General features: G+C 46.4%; 1 protein-coding gene across 1 annotated transcript in view; it reads left to right on the forward strand.

The window, feature by feature from the left end:
• The window catches only part of plekhh2 (pleckstrin homology domain containing, family H (with MyTH4 domain) member 2), a 38,002-nt gene extending 28,212 nt beyond the window's left edge, over window positions 1–9,790 (forward strand). Inside the window, exons 19-30 of the mRNA XM_061227934.1 lie at window positions 353–465; window positions 758–937; window positions 1,056–1,153; window positions 1,621–1,798; window positions 3,554–3,709; window positions 4,228–4,325; window positions 4,578–4,719; window positions 4,910–5,055; window positions 5,459–5,588; window positions 6,120–6,206; window positions 6,737–6,892; window positions 7,579–9,790. Of these exons, the coding sequence (XP_061083918.1) occupies window positions 353–465; window positions 758–937; window positions 1,056–1,153; window positions 1,621–1,798; window positions 3,554–3,709; window positions 4,228–4,325; window positions 4,578–4,719; window positions 4,910–5,055; window positions 5,459–5,588; window positions 6,120–6,206; window positions 6,737–6,892; window positions 7,579–7,764 (1,670 nt within the window). The 3' untranslated portion in view covers window positions 7,765–9,790. The remainder of the gene's footprint in view (window positions 1–352; window positions 466–757; window positions 938–1,055; window positions 1,154–1,620; window positions 1,799–3,553; window positions 3,710–4,227; window positions 4,326–4,577; window positions 4,720–4,909; window positions 5,056–5,458; window positions 5,589–6,119; window positions 6,207–6,736; window positions 6,893–7,578) is intronic.
• The last annotated feature ends 1,857 nt before the right edge of the window (window positions 9,791–11,647 follow it).

The raw sequence follows: 11,647 nt of genomic DNA on the forward strand, positions 1-11,647 counted from the left end.
CTCACCCTTTCTCTCCCTCCCTCTCTCTTTCCCTCTCTCCCTCTCTTTCTCCCTCCCTCTCTTTCCTTCCCTCTCTCCCTCCCTCTCTCTCTTTCCCACTCTCTCCCTCTCTTTCTCCCCCACTCACCCTTTCTCTCTCCCTCCCACTTTCCCTTTCTCTCTCCCTCCCTCTCTTTCTCTCCCTCTAAATTTCAAAGTGCTTCATTGACATGACAACATTTCCATTTGTATTGCCAAAGCAAGGAACACGCAAAAGATCAGACAACAAACAAAGAAAATAAGAACAGAATAATATGATTGTATATGAAGTATTCATATACAGTTACACTCCCTCTCTCTCTCTCTCCCTCAGGGTCTCAGATATGGAGGCACCCCATGCTGTGTTTCAGTAAGGAGGGTCTCTCCTCTCCTCTCACCACCCTCCCCTCCCAGGCCCTGCAGACTGAGGCCATCAAGCTCTTCAAGGTGAACTCACAGGCGGAGGGACACACACACACGGGCTGGCACAGTTATAGTTACCGTAACCTCATTTACTCAACTCCCAACAACACAGTGCTAGGACTGATAAACTCTCTGTTGCAATGAGACTCTGCTTTGGTGTTTTAAATACTCACTCTTTCTCTCCTTTCCTTTTCTCTGTTACATTACATTACATTACATGTAATATGTGAACACATAGGTGTCATTATTCAGTTTTCATTCTGTGCATTTGAGGAGACCTTAAAAGTGAAGTCTCCCTCTCCCTCTCCCTCTGCAGACATGCCAGCTGTTCATCAACGTGGCGATCGATGGTCCAGCGATCGACTACCACGTGTCGCTAGCCCAGAGTGCCTTGCAGGTGTGCCTGACTCACCCTGAGCTGCAGAACGAGATCTTCTGCCAGCTGGTGAAACAGACCAGGAAGAGGCAGCCCCAAGGCCAGGCCGGGCCCCTGCAGGTACACCCGGCGACCACAGGGGGGCAGTGCAAGGACGTTGTGTTGACTGTATGTATGTGTGCCTGTATGTACCATACAAACAGCACTAACTCCCTGTGTGTGTGTGTGTGTTGTGTAGGGTTGGCAGCTCCTGGCTCTGTGTGTAGGGCTCTTTCTGCCCCAACACCCCTACCTGTGGCTACTACAGGTTCACTTAAAACAGCATGGAGACTCCAGGTGAGCACACACACATACACGCATGCACACACGCATACACACGCATACATACATATACACACACACCTACACACACACACACACACACACACACACACATACACGCATGCACACACACACATACATACATACATACATACATACATACACACACAAGCTTTGTTGCTATATTACTTGCTGCACACAGTCACTGACTCGCTCACTCGCCGATACACATGCATACACACAGACACACACACAAAGCACGTGAGGAACTTGAAACATGCAGATACAACACGCATACCACTCACACATTCTTCACACCATAAATCTACACGAGAACACACTACACATAGTCCCCATCCAACAGTCGTCACACACTCATAAACCCATGCACATACCACACTGGAGTCTGTCACAGTTGCTTGTTAGACACGTGGCCTGTCTTTAACGACATCAGCTTGACCGCTTCACACTCTCTCTTTCAGAACGGAGATTGGGAAGTACGCCATCTACTGCCAGCGGTCGGTGGAGCGCACTCAGCAGAAGGGTGAGCGCCAGGCTCGGCCCTCCCGGATGGAGATCCTGTCCATCCTGCTGCGCAACCCCTACCACCACTCTCTGCCCTTCAGCGTGCCCGTGCACTTCCTCAACAACACCTACCAGGTACGCCTCATTCATATATCCCTGCACACACACACACACACACAGACACACACACACACACTCTCAACAACACCTACCAGGTACTCATATCCCTGCGCACACACACACACACACACTCTCAACAACACCTACCAGGTACGCCTCATTCATATCTCTACACATACACACACTCTCAGTAACCCCTACCACCACTCTCTGCCCTTCAGCGTGCCCGTGCACTTCCTCAACAACACCTACCAGGTACTCATATCCCTGCACACACATACACTCTCAGTAACCCCTACCACCACTCTCTGCCCTTCAGCGTGCCCGTGCACTTCCTCAACAACACCTACCAGGTACTCATATCCCTGCACATACATTCACACACACACACACACTCTCAGTAACACCTACCACCACTCTCTGCCCTTCAGCGTGCCCGTGCACTTCCTCAATAACACCTACCAGGTACGCCTCATTCATATCTCTACACATACACACACTCTCAGTAACCCCTACCACCACTCTCTCCCCTTCAGCGTGCCCGTGCACTTCCTCAACAACACCTACCAGGTACTCCTCATTCATATCCCTGCACACACACACACACACACACACACACAACACACACATACACATACACTCTCAACAACACCTACCAGGTACTCCTCATTCATATCCCTGCACACACACACACACACACACACACAACACACACACTCTCAACAACACCTACCAGGTACTCATATCCCTGCACATACACACACACACACACACACACACACACACACACATACACACACACACACTCTCTCTCAACAACACCTACCAGGTACTCCTCATTCATATCCCTGCACACACACACATACACTCTCAACAACACCTACCAGGTACTCCTCATTCATCTCCCTGCACATATATATACACACACACACACACATACACTCTCAACAACACCTACCAGGTACTCCTCATTCATCTCCCTGCACATATATACACACACACACACACATACACACACACACACACATACACAGACACTCTCAACAACACCTTCCAGGTACTCTCCATGACATTTTCCTGCACACTCAGTTACACACTCACACACACACACTCAATAACACTTACCAGGTACTCCCCATTTACCTGCACACTCAGTTACACACACTCTCAATAACACCTACCAGGTACTCCCCATTCACCTGCACACTCAGTTACACACACTCTCAATAACACCTACCAGGTACTACCCATTTACCTGCACACTTAGTTACACACAGGCTCACTCAGATACACACTCACACACACACTCAATAACACCTACCAGGTAATCTCCATTCATATCCCCACACTCCCAATGACACCTACCAGGTAATCTCCATTTATCTGCACACTCCGTTACACACTCTCACACACACTCACACACACTCTCAATAGCATGGGGTTTGGAGTGACAGGGGTGTTTTGGGGCGCTGCAGGTAGTGGGGTATGGAGTGACGGGTGTTTTGGGGCACTGCAGGTTGTGGGGTATGGAGTGACAGGGGTGTTTTGGGGCGCTGCAGGTAGTGGGGTATGGAGTGACGGGTGTTTTGGGGCGCTGCAGGTCATGGGGTATGGAGTGACAGGGGTGTTTTGGGGCGCTGCAGGTAGTGGGGTATGGAGTGACGGGTGTTTTGGGGTGCTGCAGGTCGTGGGGTATGGAGTGACAGGGGTGTTTTGGGGCGCTGCAGGTCGTGGGGTATGGAGTGACAGGGGTGTTTTGGGGCGCTGCAGGTAGTGGGGTTTGACGCCTCCACCACAGCGGACGAGTTTCTGGGGCGCCTGAACCAGGACACGGGGATGAGGAAGACCGGCCAATCAGGATTCACCCTCTACACCGACGACCCCTCAGGACGAGACGTGGAGCACAGTCTACAGGGAGGCATCAAGGTGGGACAGACTCACAGACACAGAGACGCACAGACACAGAGAGTCACAGACACAGAGAGTCACAGACACAGAGACTCACAGACACAGACATGTCAACAGACTCACAGACACACAGGGACTCACAGACACAGACACGTTAACAGACTCACAGACACACAGGGACTCACAGACACAAACCAGCCCACAGACACATCAACAGACTCAGAGACACACAGAGATGCACAGACACAAACCAGCTTACATTCAAATCAAGAGACTCGCAGAAACACAGGGACTCACAGACACAAATCAGCCCACAGATACAGCTCACAGACTTTTGGATACTACAGTATCAACCCATACTAAGACATTTTGCCAGACACAGACAGATTCATGGACACCAGCTTGCACTTGTAATACCAGTCTCTGGCAGACAGAAACATAAACATTCAGTTAGTCCTTTTTGCAGGTTTTGGAACTGCCTTCAGCCATACTTGGACAGTGACTTATTACGTGCTAATGGCTGGTTCTGCCCCCAGATCTGTGACATCATCTCAAAATGGGAGCAGGCTTCCAAAGTTCAGCAAACGGGCAAGTCAGAGAGCACCAGGACCGTACGCTTCACCTACAAGAACAGGTAGAGTTCACACTCCATTTTAAAACAGTACCTTACGGTATTATAAATACATGATGGCCTACACCTTAAAACTGTGGTACCACTAAGACCATAAGAACTTTGCAAGTATTCCATCAGAACAGGTGGAGTTAAACATATTTTGTTAGATCTATAATTTGGACTCAAACCTGTGATGCTAACACAGTTCCATTGGTCCCTGAGGACGTTTAACCACACCTCTGCCCCCCATCCCCACCCCCTCCCCTCCTGCAGGCTGTACTTCTCTCTCCAGGTGAGGGGGGAGACAGAACGGGAGAGGCTGCTCCTGGCGTACCAGACCAGTGAGGACATCGTCAAAGGCCATTTCCCCATCAACAAGGAGCTGGCCCTGGAGATGTCTGCTCTGATGGCCCAGGTAGAGACACTGAACACCTTTATGACACGCACAGTGTTCACCTTAAACACTGCTTTCCTGTTTCTGTTCATTGCTTTCCTGGGCTGTTTCTTGAAGGCAGCAGTAAGATGAGTGTGGGTTGTTAGTCTTGTTCTCCAGATGCTTTTCTCAATAAATATATTTGTCAATTAGATGTAATTTCTCCCCCCAGGTAGAATTTGGAGATTTTGAACGTGCGTTCAACAGCCCGGCTGGCCCGGGTTCGGCCCAGTCCAAGTCCAATCAGACCCTGAAGCAGGTTCTGGAGAGGTTCTACCCAAAGTGCTATCGCTGGGGCTGTACAGAGGAGCAGCTGAGGTAGGTCTCAGGGGAGACTCACACACAGACACACACACACACATACACAGACACATACACACACACACACACACACACACACACACACACACACACACACACATACACACACACACACACACACACACACACACATAAATACAGGCACATACACATGCATACGCACATACAGGCACACATACAGGCACACACACGGACACGCACATGGACACGCACACAAACCTGCACATGCAAACACACACACACACACACACACACACACACAAACAAACAAACAAACACCAGGGAAATCTTGTCTGTATGTACAGTATATCTTCCGAGAGACATTTTGCTTAGTTGCATCTCAACCCCTCTTCCCATCCCTGTTCCCCCCTCCCTTACCTGCACCGTCCGCCCCTCTCAGGGGGTTGCGGCAGCGCCTGTCCACCTGTTGGGGGTCCCTACGGGGCCGCAGTGCGTCTGAGTGCATCCGCATTTACCTGACCGTCGCCCGCAAGTGGCCCTTCTTTGGCACCAAGCTGTTCCCCGCCAAGGTGGGCCTGCTGTTTACGGTTAGGTCGTTACACAGAGCTTCATCCAGAGAGGATTCATTTCTTTCCCTTGACCCTTTAAAACGCCAGTGAGCTGTCCACCTATCGTGTTGTGCTGTATAAAAATGTTTTTTCGATATGTTCCATTTCCAGGTTAGTCAAATAGGCCCAAATCATTATCTTTGTTGTAGCCTTAGCACTTGAAATTGTACTTCCCTCTTGGGTCTTTCAGCGCACTTGTCTCTGGTTTTGGGTATGCACTTTGCACTTTGTTGTATGTCAGTCTTGATAAGAGAGTATGGCAATAATGAAATGTAATGTCATGTAATGTAAAAAGAGTGTGATAGAGATGAATAACACATTCACACCCTAAACACACAACCAGAAAGGGAATATTTAAGATTAGGATGATGAGAAGAGGGCTACATTGAATGTGAAACTCAATGCCCTTGGGCCGTTAGAGGTCACCAGAAGGACAGGCCTGTCACGGTGTGCGCTGCTGCTCGCTCTCACTCTCTGTCTGTGTGCGCGCAGCCCGTCACCCCGTCCCCGCAGCAGGGCGCCCCCGTGTGGCTGGCGGTTCACGAGGACGGCGTCAGCGTGCTGGAGTACAACTCCATGGTGAGAGACAGGCCCCACTCCAGAAACAACAGCTCCACATCAGACTGTGTCCTGGTCTCTCTCTCTCTCTCTCCCTCTCTCCTTTCTGTTCTCTCTCTCCTTTTCTCTTTCTCCCTCTCTCTCTCTCTCTCTCGCCCTCTCCCTTTCATGGTCACAGATATGAAGGCACCCGATGTTGAACTTCAGTAAAGAGGGAGGGTCTCTCCCCCTCTAATCCAAGGACTTTGGATCTCATCCAATTTATCTCATAGACATTCATACACTGAAGTCTAAAGTGTTGTTAGTGCCGATTGTCTTTCCCTCTGTCTAAATACCAAATGAGTAACTTTAACATTCAGTCCCAAGCCCAATATGAAGTGGCTCCACGCAAATCCCAAGGTTGGGGTTTTAAACAACAGTCATTTTGATTGGTTGAAAAGGTTGAGAGTACCATACGGCACTCTTGGGCTATCTCTTGGGACTGAAAGGGTTAATGGCTGACCGTTGTGTCGCCGGCCGCTCCCCGCTCACCTGTCCGGTTCCCCTTTCAGAAGCTGCTGGTGTCCCACCTGCACAAGAACCTGATGACCTTCGGCGGTTGCCGTGACGACTTCATGTTGGTGGTGGGGCAGAACCTGGGGGGCGGCCTGGCCAAGGAGAAGCCCAAGCCCATGGAGAAGCACCTGTTCAGCATGGCCAAGCCCCGGGTGAGGGCCCAGTCCCCCTCCGCATGCCCTGCTGAACACAACAGCTCCAGCTAGGTTTTGAAACCGCTGGTAGCTGGTTGACAAGTCAGACCAGCTCCATACTCAACATGGTTTGACCAGTTCAAGCTATGTTTTGAAACAGCTGGTAGCCGGTTGGCCTGTTCAGGCCAGCTCCATACTCAACATGGTTTGACCAGTTCAACCTAGCTTTTGAAACAGCTGGTAGCTGCTTGACCTGTTCAGACCAGCTCAAGCTTTGTTTTGAAACTGCTGGTAGCTGGTTGACCTGCTCAGACCAGCTCCATACTCAACATGATTTGACCAGCTCAAGCTATGTTTTGAAACAGCTGGTAATAAAGATGGTCATGGCTGGATTTTACACCAGGGCAAACATTTCCCAGGGAGACCCTGTCTAAATGAGAGAATCCAGGGAACTCTTCCAGACTGAGAACGGATGGTTTTGATGTGATGTGCCCAGGTATTGGTGTGACAGGCTCCATTTGCCTTTCCCACGAACTCTCTGAATATTTCTTCACAAACTCCACACTGAACGCGGTCACACTGTAAGGCTATTTCTCAAAGACAGTAGCAAGATAAAAAACTTTAGTTTAGTAACTAAGGTGATCTTGGGTACTTGTGTTTCTGAAACTCATTTCTCTTTGTTTATATTCCTCCTTTCCCCACAGATCTTGGAGATGACCCTGCTCATCGCCAGCTACATCAACAGTGCGCACCAACAGAAAGCCGCCGCCCACCACCTCTCCGCCCCCGCCCTTCTCTCAGCCCAGCCAATTGATCTCAAGCACGTGGAGCTGGACAGCCAATCAGTGCTTTCTCCCCTCAGGCCCAGCAAGGCTCCGACCCTGCTGTGAGCACACTCTGATTGTCGCCCGTATTCCATCCTAGGGTGCGTCCGAATACTAAAAAATGTACCCCACCCTTGTCTCCTATCTGGAAGTATGGGGGGAGGAGATGAGTGGAGGAAAAAAATGTTTTACAGTATTGGGACGGACCCCTACTTCGTCATACAGGAGCCTAGATGGTTCTAAAGTCAAACAGCAGTATGATTGATCATGTGACATAATATTGCCTTTTGTTCTCGGATCATGTGACATGGTAGTGGCTGTTGTCATCGGATCATGTGACATGGTAGTGGCTCTTGTCATTGGATCATGTGACATGGTAGTGGCTCTTGTCATTGGATCATGTGACATGGTAGTGGCTCTTGTCATCGGATCATGTGACATGGTACTGCCTTATGTCACCGGATCATGTGACATGGTACTGCCTTATGTCATCGATCATGTGACATGGTACTTGTCTTCCTCATTGGATCATGTGACATGGTACTGCCTTATGTTATCGGATCATGTGACATGGTACTGCCTTATGTCATTGGATCATGTGACATGGTACTGCCTTATGTCATCGGATCATGTGACATGGTACTGCCTTATGTCATCGGATCATGTGACATGGTACTGCCTTATGTCATCGGATCATGTGACATGGTACTGCCTTATGTCATCGGATCATGTGATACGGTACATTGTCTTCCTCATTGGTACGGTCACATCCAAAGGTACATGCTACTTCTTTGAAGAGCCTGGAGTGTTTTAGAAAAATATGTTATGCCTTAAGTGTACTTGAGCACTTATGTAATTATTATCTCATAATAATTACAGCATTATTTTGGAAAACTTTCTGTGATCCTTCTCTTGGTATGCCCTTCTGTACAGAAGAGCATCAGGTCCACATTGGAAACAAATCTCATAATTTCATTGAAATATTTCAGATCTTTCAACTTGAAGGCGATGTCATCTTCTACACTTATTTAAACTTCAGCAATTTAAACTTAAATTTATGGTAAAACTCACAACATTGGTAATCTAGTATTCTCACATGGACCTAATGTTCTACAGTACTTCTTAAACACATGGAAGGAAAATATATGCAACCATTTTTTTATATATTTGAACTGTTAATAATAAATATGAAGGGGGGGGGGGGTTGGCAGAATCTTGTGAAAATAAGATGTGCCTTCAGCGTGAAGGGCTGGATTAATGTAGCGTTTCCCCTTATTTATCCACAAATACTATTATTATTACTCATTGCATGGCTACAGTATTGAAACACAATGACTGAAAGAGTGCCAGGCACACATATGAAGGAAAAGCTTGACTGAAGGCAACACCTATAACCTGTGTGATGAACCAAACAGAACTGGAAGCTGCCTCCTTTCAATAGTGTGACTATTTTTAGTTTCTGAATGGATGAGACTTCCTCTGGAGACCCATCTCTGTGTTAAAGGTACAATAGGTAAGATGTTTGTGTTAAAACATTGTTACAAGACCATTGTAAATCCCTTCCTATCATTGTTGATAGGACCGACACTGGTTCTAATTGCCACGTTCACAGAGAAGGGAGAGGGATAAACAGTGTCGTGGTCTGAGGGTGTTTGTTGCTGCAGTTCCTCTCTTGATCGTTAGAAGTCCGAAATTACCTATTGTACCTTTAATCTTTAGTTTTTAGTTATGTGAATTTCACATGGATGGGTCTCAGTGTTTAGCTACACTGAGATTTGTCTGTTTGTTTCATGTACTGTGATGTTCCTGTGAATCGGCTTGTGTGCCGATGGATAAATCCTCACATCCTCCTCAGGCAGGAAGTGACATCGTCCCACAGATCATGAGCTCTATGCCTCAGCCACACATTCCTGCCTTTGTATTTGGTAAAATATTTTTGTCTAAATGTGTAAGAAATTCAGTTTAAAAGAGTAATATTTTAAGAATTATCTGCTTACATATTTATTTTGATATGCCAGAATATCTATTTAGATATGGTTGCTATGACTGTCACAAAAAAATGCAATATTTAAATACACAACATTTTATTAAATCTGGTGTTTCTGGAATCATTATTATAATTTTTTTTATATTTACTTTTACTCAAGCTACTTTTTCAAAGCCAGTAACATTGTGCATCCAGGTGTGTGTGTGTGTGTGTGTGTGCATGCACACAGCTTAAACAACATCTTTCTTCCTAACATCTATATGCCATGTAAGAATAGCTAGAGAAATGTTCCAAAACTCTATGCTTCATGCAGATGTCATGTTATGAATTGCCCTGTAGTAACAATAACCTAAATCGACCTAAGATATGAATCAACATAAAACCATGACAGTCTCCTTGACATGAACAAAACTGATGCCGGTCAGTCATAAATGCCATAGTTTTTGTGATCATGATACCATGACCATGGCCAAAGTGTACAATAACATCCTGTGGGGTTCAGGTAGGGAAAAACAAGGCAATTAACCCAAGCGACTCAGGTGAAGCACCTCGCTGACAGGTATGGTACCAGTGCTCCTCCCTAATAATGAAACGCACATCCTTTGAATTATAAACACACCCACATACCACAACATACTTTTATATTACCCCACTCCGTATTGCTAGATTATAGCCCATTATCGCTCTGCATTGTGAGAAGATAAGGGGGAACAAATCAGGACCTATGTTCAGGGCACTGGACCTTAATTCAATGCATAGTTAATATGCAATCGCCATTCCAGAATCATTAACATTGTACGTACTCTATATTTATCATAGCTGCTACATCAAGTTCCTCCAACATTATGAAGACTTTAAAATATTCGAGGTGAATGTAAAAGTCCTATCCACTCCTATTTGTGCTCTATAAAACCATCTATGAATGCAAAGAATGAGGAATTTGAGGTGCTGTTTTCATTCAGCTAAAACTCTGGTGACACAAACCTGGAAAAGTCTGGGAAAGACTGGTGACAGCTCATTGATTCTTTTTTAGAATGTTCTCTCAAAATCTTGCTGTCAAAACATAACCATGAGGAAATCCATTGTAAAGCCACAAATAAATTACTAGTTCAAGTGGCCTTTCTTTCTGTACATGACTATGACATAATTTACATGCAGATATTAGCATCCTCTCAAAAGACCCCAATGATATTGCGCAATTCAAGATGGATTCCCTTTCATAGATTTGCAGAAAATGCTCATCTGCATAGGATATGAATCACTCAGAATCACAGAGGAAGAAATACTGGACTACAAGGTGGCCAGGAAGAGTCAAACACATAATACAGTTCCATGATCAAACACTGGGAAACGTGCATCTGGACCAGAAAGAAGACATCAATGTAGCCCTGATCCCTCTAGTGGTTACTCAGAGAACAGCAGCCCCCGTTAAAGCTGCGACGCTCCATCGTAAGTATAAGAGTTCGCCCTGGCGTTGAACACAATAACACAAATTAAAGCTACAATATAAAACGTATTAAATATTCATAATTTGCATATGATGGTGACACAATTGCAGTTTTTTTTTTTGCTGTCAGTTGCACTTTAGTTTCCATATTTCAGAGCGGCTCACACGCCTTTCAAATATTCTCCCACCCTTTTTTCTCCTCGCAACCACATTCGTTCTCCCTCTCTCTTTTCTTCGCACCAGACAATATATAACTGTTAATATAACTGTTAATGTAGTTGAAGATGTGTTTTCCATGTTAAGACTACCTAAGCATCTCTGGAATACGTCCTTTTAAAACATACATTTCCATTTTAAATCACTGGATAAGATTGCCTGTTGAGTTGTTGAGTGTGCCGTGTTTAAAGCCTATCAAAACTACAAATACTACAAACATGCGAACTTCCCGGACCACGTTTCCCATAAGAACTATACAGTAGGCATATACTACGTCATTGTTCTGCGCCGTTGCCCAG

Source organism: Conger conger, chromosome 18 (genome assembly GCF_963514075.1).
Source record: "Conger conger chromosome 18, fConCon1.1, whole genome shotgun sequence".
In the NCBI taxonomy this organism is placed as follows: Eukaryota; Metazoa; Chordata; class Actinopteri; order Anguilliformes; family Congridae; genus Conger; species Conger conger.